A 13271-nucleotide genomic window follows, 5' to 3' on the forward strand; every position below is an offset into this window, starting at 1 on the left:
CCTAAAGATTACTTTTAAAATAATTTATAAGAGGGGCACGAGGGTGGCTCAGATGGTTAAACATCAGACTCTTGGTTTCGGCTCAGGTCATGATGTTGCAGTTTGTGAGTTTGAGCCCCATATTGGGCTCTGTGCTGACAGCGCAGAACCTGCTTGGGATGCTCTCTCTCCCTCTCTCTCTCTCTGCCCTTCCCCTGCTTGCTCTGTCTCTCTCAAAGTAAGTAAACTAAAAAAATAAAATAAAATTATAAGGGGCACCTGGGTGGCTCAGTTGGTTAAGCATCTGATTCTTCTTGATTTCAGCTCAGGTCATGATCTCTGTGTTTGAGCCCTGCATGGGCTCTGTGCTGACAGTGCAGAGCCTCCTTGGGATTCTGTCTCCCTCTCTCTCTGCCTCTCCATGCCCCGCCCCCCCTTGGCTCTCTATCTCTCAAAATAAAAATAAATCTTTAAAAGTAAAATAAACTATAAAAGGTTGGTTTTACCCAGCTTGAAATCTCGGACTAACAAAAGAGAAGTAAACTTTATTATTTTCTCCCTGCACCAAGTGGGCCCCCAATATCAGAATTCAGAACTTAAATTGGAAAACGGTCTTCTAACAGACTTTTACAGGTACGTAGAGAACCAACCAGCATTTAACACCATTCAGAGGCAATACCAACAAACCAAGGTGAAGTTCAGAGTCCATGGGAGGCAGAAAGGTGAGGTCAAGAGTACTGTTAAGTGTTAAGCCTTGTGAGGGAAAAAGAGAGGCTACAGGAAGACAAAATATTTCATATTTCAGTTCCATTTTCATGTTGTAATTAGTGCTTCTGTGCACTTACCAAAGCTATACTTTCTAGGCCTGAGCTATTTTCTACTTGCTGTGTATTTCCATGTGGCTATCCTAAACGCCCCTCAGAATTCAACATGCAAATCAAAATTACCTTCTATAATTCGGATCCCCCTCTAGAGTTCTCTAATTGCTAGTTTTAATCTCCCTAACTGCCCAATTTAAAAACTCTTTTCTGGGGCACCTGGGTGGCTCAGTGGGTTAAGCAACTGACTTAGGCTCAGGTCATGATCTCGCGGTTTGTGAGTTTGGGCCCCGCGTCGGGCTCTGTGCTGACAGGTCAGAGCCTGGAGCCTGCTTCGGATTCTGTCTCATTCTCTCTCTACCCCTCCCCCACTCTCTTGCTCGCTCTCTCTCAAAAATGAATAAACGTTAAAAAAAAAAAAAACAACCCTGAAATAAAAACTCTTTTCTTACCCTCCATGCAGTTGGTTAAGTCTTAATTCTAACTTCAAAACATCTCCCAAGTATAAGTCCATGCCTGGGTATTCCCTCTGATAATGTCCTTAAGCCCATTTCTTCTATTTTAAACTACTGACATATACTTTTCCCTCAAGCTTTTCCTTTCCAAGCTGTTCTCCATATTTTCACCCGTTTTCTTTTTAAAGCAGGAATCTCTTTCCCTTATTTACCTTTGATGGCTCTGCCATGCCTGCAGAATAAAGTTGCAACTCTTCGGCATGACATTCAAGGCCCTTCAGGTTATTACCCCAGTACACCCTTCAATATCTTGTATCTCCTTTCTCTGCAAGTCTTCCACATCTTTTTACACCACTGTCCATGCACTTTTACTCTGACAATTATTTTTCTTAACATGTCAAATACTATGTCAAATATCTTAAGGCCCAATTCAGTGCTGCTTCTAAGATACCAGATTCTGAAGTAGACAATCCCTACTCACCAGAATTAGTCACTACCTTCTGGTAATAATGACTTGTTTTCACCCCCTCAGGCATTTGTTGTAGGGAAGGGGAATGCAACTTGTATTTTAGTTACATCTGTCATTTCTTCCCCAGCCACCTGTAGTTAGCTTTCTGTTCTGCCATTTATCCTTGTATTTCCTGAACATACTTCACACGTAAGCCCCCGCACATTAAACTGTAGACATGCTGCTCAGAAATGTCACAAAGGAACTGAGAAATGTCAAACAAGGGGGGAAGGGGTGTTTTGAGACAGTTTTATTTTCCAAAAGACAGGGACTCTGTATTAGTTTCATTGTTAGAATTTTTATAATCTTATACAGAAATGTGTTATCAAAACTACAGGAATGAACCATTTTCTGGAATCAGACTGGGAGAGATGTCAGATCTAAGCCAACTCATTGGTTTCAATATTTGTAACACATTGCTAGAAAAAAAAACCCTAAAAACTAGTGACTAAATATTGAGGAAATTTTCAAACTATGGTCAGAATTTCTAAAATTGATTTTCCAACTATTTGTGAAGGTACTTGCATCTATTTGAGCAGGAATGGCAGGAATGGAGATTCACACAAAATGTGAATGTCAAATAGAAGTTCCTTTGCATCTTTAAACCCTTCTTTCCCTTCCTTTCTAGAAGGGATTGCTTGGTGTCCCCATTCACAATTTGCCTGCCTTTATGCTACCACTTGAAGTCCTCCTTAATCTCAAAAGCAGCCCTTTTTTGGATTCTTAAACCATTTAATATGGTTCTTTCTCCAACTATGCCTCTGGAGGAACCAGGAATAGGGCAGAGGTGGATGGCTTTGAGTCAGGACAACCCAAACCCTCCCTCAGACATCTAAATGCTTTGCTTTTGAGAAGATGGTGGGGGTTGAGGGACGACAAGGCATCCAAGGGTCTAGCCTATCCACCGCAGCAACAGCTCCTCACAATTTCACCCTGACTTGGGTGGGCTGCCAGTTGCCCTCTCCCAGATCCATTCTGGAGCCTGATGCTGAGGGGCACAGCACAGGGATAGGGCCTAGGTTTTGTTCCTTCTCATCAACAAAAGTTGAGTTAGGGCTTTGAAAAGAGGGCAAGTAAAGACAAAAGCAAGTAATGTGGGTTTTAGCTAGCTTGATCATGTTCCAGGGAAAAGAAATACAAGTGGTTTTCCCCAAGTGTGGTATGACCTGACCCCATTTCACTTCCACATTTGTATGACACACAAGCTTTATACTAAAATAACGCGAAGGAAAGGGGTGATTACATAGTACAGTTGATCCCTGAACAACATGGGGACTAGGGGTGCCAACTCCCATGCAGTCAAAAATGCACCTAACTTGGCTCCCCTAAGACTTAACTATTAATAGCCTACTGACCAGAAGCTTGGTAAGAGTCAGTTAACACATATTTTCTATGTATTACATATTGTATTCTTACAATAAAGTGAGCTCCAGGAAAAAAACAAAAACAAAAAAACATGTACAGTACTATACTATATTTACATATGTATTCATAAAAACTCATGGGTAAGTAGACTAGCACAGTTTAAACCCATGTTATTCAAAGGTGAACTGGATGTCTAAAAACCTGAATTCTGGTCCTAATAAAATGTCCATTATTTGCCTGATACATTCTAGTCTTTTAACTCACAAACCACATAAACCACCTTAAAATCTGTATTTTAACTTACAAACTACCTTTAAGTTTGAAAACAATGATTCCTGTCAACCTTCTAATAGTGCGATTTGGTCTTTTACCTTCTTTTTCCTTTATCTGCCTACAAGGACACTAAAATACTTAGCACCAAGATTAATGCAAACAAAAGTCCTATGGTGTTACTGTATCAGCAGTATGTGCCACTTTATCAGTAGTAGGAGTTGAGTAGTATCAAATTGTATTCTTATCTAAAAGCAACTTCAGCATAATACCTCACATCCAGGTATGCTCTATAGTGAAGTGCCACTGCATAGAACAATTTCCACTCACATATAAACCTTTCAGCCCTTTACAATGATGAGCCCCTTTACCAGGCTACTAGGTAAAAACTTAGGCCCGAAGCTGGTGACTCTGAAGTGTTTGCTTTATATACCCACAAAACCAAACAGTGACAGTAACATTGGAGGAAATGAGAACCCTCATGAATGGGCTTAATATCTCTACAAAAGGAGTCCAAGAAAGCACCCAAGCCCCTAGACTCCCATCTATGGACCATGAAGTGGGCTCTTAGACATTATCTGCTGGTGCCTTAATCTCAGACTTTCCAGCTAACTGGATTGAGAAGTAACTTTATATAAGCTACCCACACCTTCTACTGTCACAGCAGTCCGAAGAGACTAAGGCTGCGGAATACCATTTTACTATAACGTCAAAATTAACTTTTTAAGTTTGCTAATACTTTTTCACAAGGTCAGCTGTAGTGTAATTCAGCCAACTTTATTCACTCTTCAAATTACAAAACCCATTACTTTATAATAACCTATTTCCTTTACCAGTGTTAACACTTCTTGAAAAAATCTTAAAAAAACTTTTACAAGATTGAAATCTTACTGTTGTTAGTTTTTCTAATGCATTTAATGCTAGCTATGTATAACATATAATAACAAAGTATAGCTTTCTCTACATACATGCAAGAATGAAGCATTTTATAGCCAGGGCCAAAGAATGGTTGACTGGATTATGTACGAACTGTGTAAACAAGACTGCAGGCACTTCTGTTAACTAGTTCTCAGGTTTTGTGGTGGCTATGTAACAAGTTACCATACCCTCCTGGCACAGCTCATCAGTAACAGTGATTCTCAGGTTGTGTCCACACCACCCACTTTTGTATAGCCAGAAAGTCTCCCCTCCTGCATGAACCAAATGTGCAAGACCTAAGACTTTTCTTGAAAAGACAGTAGCACCTTATCTATTCCACCATATATACCCTCTTAACACTCTTTTCCTGTCTAAGTATTGCCTAAAACTCAAAAAAAAAAAAAACAAAAACAAAAAAAACCCACAACCTTTTTTGTTATTCAAGATAAATTTTAGCTCTGTAGAACTAAAAACCACACAGGGAAAATTCGCCCTTTAGAACCTTAGAAAACAAAGTTTGAATTTTAAAGTAAAACTACATAAGCTACTATATTTCTTTTAGCAAACTCTAGAATCCAAATCTCCACCTACTTTAACATCAATTACACTTCCTTTGGTTTAAGTACCACCATTCAATATCATAAACCAAACCAAGTGTCATCTTCTTTCATTGAAATTATATGGTAAGTCAAATGGTACTTTATGAAACAGTTCATATATAAAAATATATTCTAAGTTATAAACTAACCAGCTTTACTTTCGACAAGTTTCCATTGCAAAATGGGGAATTCCTCCCCTTAGAGGTAGTACGGTGAAATTATTGGACCCTCTAAATATCAGAAGGAGGAAGGACAATTAGTAATAATACTAAGACATTTAGCCGGTAAAATGGAAAGTTAAAAATCCATCTCCTAGTCACACATTCAAACATGAAAGTCACACACAAAGAATCAAGACTAGTATAAAAGGGGGGGCCAAATTATATTATTATTTAAAAATTTGATTACAACCAATTTTGTTGGCATTAAAATTAGAGGTATTTTAAATTTGAATGGATAAACCAAAACCCAGAAATTAAGTTTGGTAAAAATGGGAATAGGAGTTTTCCAGTAATTACAGATTAGAAGGCAAAAATCAATTTAGAGAAACAAACAAACCCCATGTTTACAATGATTGTGCCACAGATTTAAACTTCAGTAGTGCATTAGTAAACTGTTCACATTTAGATCTTCACCTTGAGATTAGACAGCTGTTTCTTTAAAAAAAATCTCAGTACCTTGTGCAAATAAATCGGTCTTCCATGTGCCTTAGCACACTTAAAATTTCTCCACTGTATATATACAAAACACCTACCATTTGGTAGGGCAAAATACATACTTTCATAACAAAACTATAATGTACCTCTCAAGTATGAACAATATACACATAATACATGGTATACAGTATTTACAAAATATAAAATATAATACAAGTTGTTTGTAATTTTTGAAACTCCTTTGCACTTGTATGTTACAAGGCAAATTTCCATTTCTGTACCAATTTTCAAGAGTCCAGGGATTTTGGAAAAAAAATGTTTTACAGACATACTGCAATCTGAGATCTAAGTTTGAACTTTTAGGAGAGTTTTTAAGTGTACTGCCATCAACTCCCTATTTTGGTTGGAACTTTCAATAGTGCTTCCCATCCAGTGACTAGGAGGCTTTGGAAGAACACTAGGAGAAGGTGGATCACTAAACTTTGCCCCAGCATAATTTTCCTTTTGGTTCACTTCAGTTAGAAATGCAGATTTCTTCAAATGCATATTTTTAATGTTCTCAGTATTTTTAAAAGGCTTTTTTTCCTGCTTCTGAATTATATCAGATGAAACAGAATCCTGCCAAAAGTTATTTTCATTTCTTTTTGCAGAGGTGATCTTGGTTAGTGGTAAGTTATATTTGCTTTTCTGTCTGTTTATCTTTGGTTGTTCACACAAGTGTATACCATGAACAAGCTGGCCGTGGGGAATGGCAATTTTCTCCGATTTTCCCATCTTTGATTTTAAAACCTACAAAGACAAGGAACATAAAAGTGAATACAGTTCATGATAAAAATTAGTCACGAACCTCACAGCATGTATCTAGTATATTTTCTTCTCCTGGACTTTAGTTTCCTGACCTGACTAAATGTTTATGTGCTCACTGCACTTAAAAATAAGCACACATCTAAGTTTACTACTAAAAATATCACCACTGCCACCAATATGGAATGTAGGGAATCAGTTCTAAAATGTCAAAGGGAAAAAAAACCAGTAACCCCAAGTTCATCTTTCTGTAACTGTAAGAGTAATGAGGTCCCTTCCAAACATATGCAACCTCCTTTCTTTGACCAAAGTCAGAGGTTTTACAATACGATAATGCCAAGAGAAATTTTCACATGCTTTCATTTTGATTGGCTGAATCTGGTTGAAAATAAAAACTATGTTTATAGATTACTATTTACCTTTTAGACAAATCCTTTTAAAATTATTGCAGAATAATTTGATTAGTAAGAACTGTATTTTAAGTGATTGTTTTGATAATGGCTAACACAGAAAAATTACCTCCCAACTTCTGAAAACAAAATTTCAAATATTTAAATATAAAAATTTAAATACTAATCACTACCTTTTCCAAGTACACATACTTATAGCAAATACATAATAAGAAAATTGCTTCCGCCTGCCCCCACTTCCTGGTTTAACTGCTTCAAGAAATTTGCGGCACCAGTTCTAATCACTTTCGTAACTCAAGTGATCCTCACAGAGAGCCACGACCCAATGGAAAAGTATACGGTAATTCATCAGGATCACTGCCCTTCCAACACTTGGAATATGGTAGGGTAGCGGGACACAAAAATAGAAAGCTGGGCACCAGGTAACATTCCGTGTCAGTAACTGCCAACAGCGTTCCCTGGTTTTAACAGTTCTATAAAAGAATATTACTGGTAACCAGGAAACAAGACGTACAAAAGCTCACTTTTACATTATTACTCATATTTCAGAGCCACGGAATTTTAAAACCGGAATCTAAGATAATTAAGTAATCACGGCGGTCAAATTTGACTTTTTTCCAAGGGTACAGCGAGAGAAACTACAAATCTCTCCAGTATTCTTCTAACAAGAAATGGCTCTAACTTTTGATCCTAACCCAACACTACGGAAATTGGGTGGCATAACGCCAATTCATCTTATAACTTCTAAAATTTCATCATTCTGGACACAAGTAATAAAATTACCTTCCATTAATAAAGCCCAGTACAGTATAAAGTATATGTAAACAATTCCACTCATCTAATAGACTAGCAAGCAAATGTTATCGTTTCAAAGAGGCAAGAACTGCCACCGCTCCTGCCAACTTTTAAAGATAAAATTATAGCTAAGCAGGTCTGCCGGCGAGGGACACAGCCCCAGTTGGGCCGGCGACGCACACGGGGCACCTGTCATCGCAAAAAAGCAAGCCAAACAGAATGGAGCCGCTTGTGGCCCACCAAGTCCCACAACCGGTCGGTGAAACAGTGCACGCGCACCGCCAACTAGTCTTGGAACTACCGACGGTCTGGGAGCCGAAAGCGGTCGCCCACCCTTTCCCCTACCACTGCCAGCCGGCCTCGCCTCCTTCATGAGCGCCGGAGCGCTGCGCACGTAGCGCGCGCTGACGTCAGCCTCCCGCGGGCCCCTTCCCTCCCCCACCCCACCGCGCGCCCGAATACCGAAACCCCCTGGAACGCAGCCAACCTTCTAAATCGGGGCTGTTGCTGGGGCGCAGCCGCTCCTCTCATTGGCTGGTTTCCGGGAGCCAATCAGCAGCGCCAGCGCATGCCTCCCCCTCCCCCTTCTTCCCCGGGCTAGAACAGAGCGGGCGTCACGGAAACTTCCCTCCCGAGTAAACAGCCGCCCCTCACCCCGGCCCCCCCTCTTCCCGACCCCTCGGTGCAGGGCCCCAGATTCCAGAGCTCGGCCGGACCCATCGAAGGGCCGGAACTCCCCAACAGTCCCCAAGTCCCTCTCGCGGCCCTTACCTCTCTTCTGAATGAGGGTTGGCCGGGCACCGCGGGCGGCACCGGGCCAGGGAAAAGGCTCGCTTCCTCAGTTTGGGTTGCGGCCGCAGGACCCGGGGCCAAATTGGCGGCCTGGTCCGGGACTTCCTGCGCTCCGCTCAGGCCCGTCGCGGGGCTCCGACCGCCCTCGAGGCTCGGCCGGTGCTGCTGGTACTGATGGAAGCGGCTGGGCAGCTGCCCCGCCGGGCTGGCCCGCACCCTCTTCTTTCGCCGCTTCTTTGGTGCTGCCCGAGGGGTGCCTCCCGCCGTAGCTAGACTACAGTTGGACAGAGGTGCTGGGGCGCGAGGCTGCGGGGTCAGACAGGGACCGTCTCCCCCTAAGAAGTGAGGGAGGAAAAGGGTGGGAGGAAGTGCCCGGGGGTCCGGGATCCGGGGTAAAGGCGGCGGGGCCGTGGTCACCATCGGCAGGGCCCCGAAGTAACCGCGGGCGGAAAAGCCCAGGGGCGCAAGACGGCCACCCAGGACAAGTGGCTCCCGCTGTGGGACGGAGACGACGGTCATAGCTCTAGGAGGAAAGTGGCTCAGCAAGAAGAGAAGGAGGAAGTGAAGCCAGCGATCACAGGGCGGCGGCGGCGGCTGCTGCTAAGAGAGCCCGAGTGGAGCGCGGACCATGGTTCGGGCGGTGGCGGCGCAGCAACAAATAGCCTCAGCCTCAGCGCCGAGTGTTGTTATCAGAAGCTCCGCCCTGTGCCCGCCCACCTTCCTGCGAGAGCCCAATCAGAATGCGACGGAAGAGACCACGCCCCTCCGACTCTCCCTCCACCGCCTCCAACAGACACACACAAACAACCAGCTTGCTGCAGCCCCGCACAAAGAGCGCACATTGCGCAGGCGCTGCCAACGGGCTCTTTCGGGAAGAGTCGGTCCCGCGAACAATGAAGTTCCGTTTCAGCCCCACCTCCCCCACCCTTCTTTCTAGCCCCCGCACCTTGCCCCGAAGGCAGTGGTCGGACTGCTAGGTCTAGGCTGAATTGGGAAATGGGGATGGGGGCGGGAGAAGAGTCGAGAAACATCAAGGCCACTAATGCCTCCTCAGCCACTGACCTTGGGAAGTATTTTTTATTTCAATCCCAACATTATTACATTTTTTTTTAAGATTTCAAAGAACGTTATAGGTATTTCGTACTTGGCAATCGGTCCACATTTAATTTATATTTGGCGAAGTGTGGCTTACGTTTTTTTCATTACTCAGGCTACCAATGCTGTTCATTAGCCAAGGTAACCAGAGTAAGAATTAAGGGAGTGACTTACTGATTGAAATTCGCCCCTTAGTATATAAAGAATTCCCCCATGAATACGTAATTGAGCATTGGAAATATTACTGTCTTTATACCTGAAGGTTTGGGATCACGAAACGGTGCCTGACACTGGGGAGGAAGCAAAGAAGGAGGCTTGCGTCTAAAAGGAGAAAGTGAAACAGCTCTGCAACATAACTGTATTTTGCTAGCTGTGTGTTACGGAAATCTCACGCTCATCATCTCCCCTCACAGAGCTCACACACAAAAATTGTGGCTATTTATCAAGCACTTTTGTGCCAGAAACTGTTCTTTACATAAATTATGTCATTCGAACCTCACGACAACGCTAAGGAATAGGTACTATATTTTAAACCCCTTTGTAGGAGAGGAAACCGGCTTAGAAAGGCAAAAGGTACTTGTCAAACATCATACAGTAAGTTAATAGCAGAATTTGAACTCCAGTCCAGGGATGGCAAGACCAAAGTTTTAACATCATCCATACTACCTGCCACACTAGATTGTAGGTTTTTAGACCACCACGATAATCTTACGCATCTCTGTATCCTCACAGCCTCTAGCCAGTATTTTTCAGCTTTGTAGTGCTTAATAAACGTTTCGTGGCTGTTAACAAAGTTGGACAGAGGGAATATCTAAAATAATGCATCCAAAACTTATTCATATGGTTTAACCCCCTCATAAATTGAGGAAATCTGTATAAACTTTTCATATGACATTCCATAATTACTGATTGCTAGGTTTTATCATTTTTTGCTGGATTTTACTCATTTTTGTGTTTCCAACACGATGCATAGTAAGTGCTCATATTCACTGGATGAAAGGAAATAGTATACTTCCAGAGTTGTAAAAGATCCTACAGAACCTTTAATTCAAATCCACTGGTCTGCAAATTAACAATGGGTTCCAGATCAGGTGAGGAGAATGGCCTGGCAAAATTTGGTGGAGAAGAACAGGCAAAGATTAGAGACTCTGGAATGATGTAATTTCTTCTTCTGTTTTTGTAAGAGTCTATACTTTTTCAAAGCACTTTTTCATCTAACTCATTTTATTCTTACCCCAATCCTTTAAAGTAGAATAGAGATAAGTTCTATTTTACCTATGATGTAAATGAAGCTCTAAAGATAAAATAACTTAGACCTAAGGGTCACAAAATGAGTCAGCAACTAAATCCCTTGAACTCTTAATGCTTAGTCCTCTTTTCACTATATCCCAAGGCCTAAGGTTTGGCTTTATCTGTGGGTAATATCACACTGTCCCAGGGAATAATTTACCCTCCAGGAGGCTGCTAACTGGTAGTCAGTTCATAGGGGCCCTTGATGGAGGACACCTATTTGTGTGTATCTCTTGGGTGAATGGTGGAGTTATTATGTGGTATGTAAGTTTATATTTTTGAGGTCTGAAGGGTAGGCCTCATCTAAGACCCTGGATTCTGTCCTTTAAGAAAGGTAGCCTTGCAGATGCAGCCACATGGGTGATGGGTGTTAAGATGGTGCCCACCATGAAGAGACAGGGAGCTGGATCACCAGAGAGAGCAATCCAGGTTTTGTAAACCAGATTATTGAATTTCATGTCACTCTTTGTGGATAGTTCCTATAGATCCTTAGCCTTTAGGAAAGCCTATTTTAATACTCAAACCTGTTTTCATCTGTGCTGTGTGATATAAAGGAAGAGGCTAGATGCTCTTGTCTGGGCCCAAAGGGCTAATCATGGAGGTAGCAAGACATTCCAAGCATAAAGCAAGTTTTGGGAGGACTCTCAGGGTTCTTGAAGACTTTTGTTCCAGTGCATGTGTTAGTTTTATTTTTAAGTCAACAGTTTCTCTAGAGAAAGTTTTGGGGTTTTTTTGTTTGTTTTGTTTTGGTTTTTGTTTTGTTTTGTTTGTTTTTTTAAATAATTGATTGAGGGGTGCCTGGGTGGCTCAGTTGGTTGAGAGTCAGACTCTTGATTTCAGCTCCAGTCTTGATCTCAAGGTCATGAGTTCAAGTTCCACATTGGACTCCACACTGGGTGTGGAGCCTACTTTAAAAAAAAAAAAAAAGGTAAGCCAGTTATTAAAGAGCAGGGAAAAGAGTTAAAGCCATATGTGAAATAAGCAGTTTACCTGCATAAACACTTCAGAGCCCTCTGGGTTTCTCTGCTCTCTCTCCTGTCTACCTTTATCTTTTACATTTTACTTCTGTCCTTCTCTCCCTTTCTCTGCCTTGAATATTATTGTTCTCTCCTCCTGCTCTTAGTGTTTTTCTTTCCCCCTTATTGTGGCTTTATTTCCATTTCTTCTACCTATCTATTGCTTAGATCTTAAATGTCTAAGGGACACTTGTGTGAAAAGAGGAACCCTCCAAGTTATACTTTGCATAAGCTCAAATTATTAATCTTTCATATCTGTGAAATAATATTCCTCTAACCACTGAACACAACCAGGAAATCAAAACATTTAAACTTAACAAGTGAAAATTTCTCTGACGTTTAAGCATTGATCACAAACCTTCTCAACATACTCTGAAGTTTAACTGGAATTATAAGGTTTAGGGGCACCTCAGTGGCTCACTTAAGCATCCGACTCTTGATTTCAGCTCAGATCATGATCTCATGGCTCATGAGATAGAGCCAGGTGTAGGGCTCTGTGCTGACAACATGGAGCCTGCTTGGGGTTCTCTCTCTCCCTCTCTCTCTGCCCCTTCCTCTCTCTCTTTTTCTCTCTCTTAAAATAAACAAATAAGCTTTAAGAAAAGAGTTATAAGGTTTATATTTAGAAGCAAACAATATGCACAAAATTTCACAATGACAAAATTGATACTTAAATTGCTACTAAAGTACTATTACCACAGGTTGAAATTAATGTCTTTGTTATCCCTATACTTATCCCTTTCTGAGGTGCCAGTCATTTTACCACATTCATTTCTTAAACCTTCCTAACAGGGGCAGCAGGCCTATGTGGGTTGTACTTTGCACAGGGTGCCTGGTCAAAGGGGCAAGGGAGTACTGAAATACAGCTGTCACTCTGCTTTTAAAAGCCATCTTTCCAGGAGCTACCTGGAGGATGAGATGTCTTTTCCTTATTGATACAAAGGTCTTAAAAGGGCTAGTGGCAGCCTTGGGGTACAATACTATAGATACGTGATTCTATTTCATTCTACATATAAAACCAAAAGAAAAAGCCTATTATTTAGACCAGATGGGGTTTCAGCCAACTTAATCTGAGTTGGGTCATAGGCTTGGTTGTGCCTCCTGGCTGGTTTTCCTTTCATATAAAACAAAAAAAAAATTTTTTTTAATGTTTATTTTTGAGAGGGGGGGAGGGTAGAGAGGCAGAGAGAGAGACACAGAACCCAAGCAGGCTCCAGGCTCTGAGCTGTCAGCACAGAGCCCGACGCGGGGCTCGAACTCACGGACCACAAGATCATGACCTGAGCTGAAGTTGGACACTTTACTGACTGAGCCATCCAGGCGCCCCTCATATGAAACTTTTTAAATCCTTGCCATTCACAGAATGCAACCTAATGCTTCTGAAATGATGCCTTTTTTTTTTTTAAGTTTCATTCGCCCATCCTTTTTTAAAGCATTTTTAAAAATATTTATTTTGAGAGAGAGAGTGAATGAGTGAGCAGAGGATGTATAGAGAGAGTGA

The 13271-nt window shown here is 41.7% G+C and overlaps 1 protein-coding gene across 1 annotated transcript; it reads right to left on the reverse strand.

Annotated features, from left to right (window-relative positions):
- Window positions 1-5275: 5275 nt before the first annotated feature.
- Window positions 5276-9037, reverse strand: PNRC1 (proline rich nuclear receptor coactivator 1). The gene is made up of 2 exons (XM_027057270.2): window positions 8349-9037; window positions 5276-6357 (listed from the first exon to the last, which is right to left on the reverse strand). Exons 1-2 carry the CDS (start codon window positions 8886-8888, stop codon window positions 5914-5916), a joined length of 984 nt encoding a protein of 327 aa, XP_026913071.1. The 5' UTR covers window positions 8889-9037; the 3' UTR covers window positions 5276-5913.
- Window positions 9038-13271: the final 4234 nt, after the last annotated feature.

This window comes from Acinonyx jubatus, chromosome B2, assembly GCF_027475565.1.
Source record: "Acinonyx jubatus isolate Ajub_Pintada_27869175 chromosome B2, VMU_Ajub_asm_v1.0, whole genome shotgun sequence".
Classification (NCBI taxonomy): domain Eukaryota; kingdom Metazoa; phylum Chordata; class Mammalia; order Carnivora; family Felidae; genus Acinonyx; species Acinonyx jubatus.

Excerpts from the sequence above, each read along its gene's own strand:
- PNRC1 (XM_027057270.2), bottom strand. The coding sequence starts at position 8,888 with ATGACCGTCGTCTCCGTCCCACAGCGGGAGCCACTTGTCCTGGGTGGC. Across the intron at positions 6,358-8,348 it reads AACCCTCATTCAGAAGAGAG|GTTTTAAAATCAAAGATGGG; the intron begins GTAAGGGCCGCG and ends TTGTCTTTGTAG.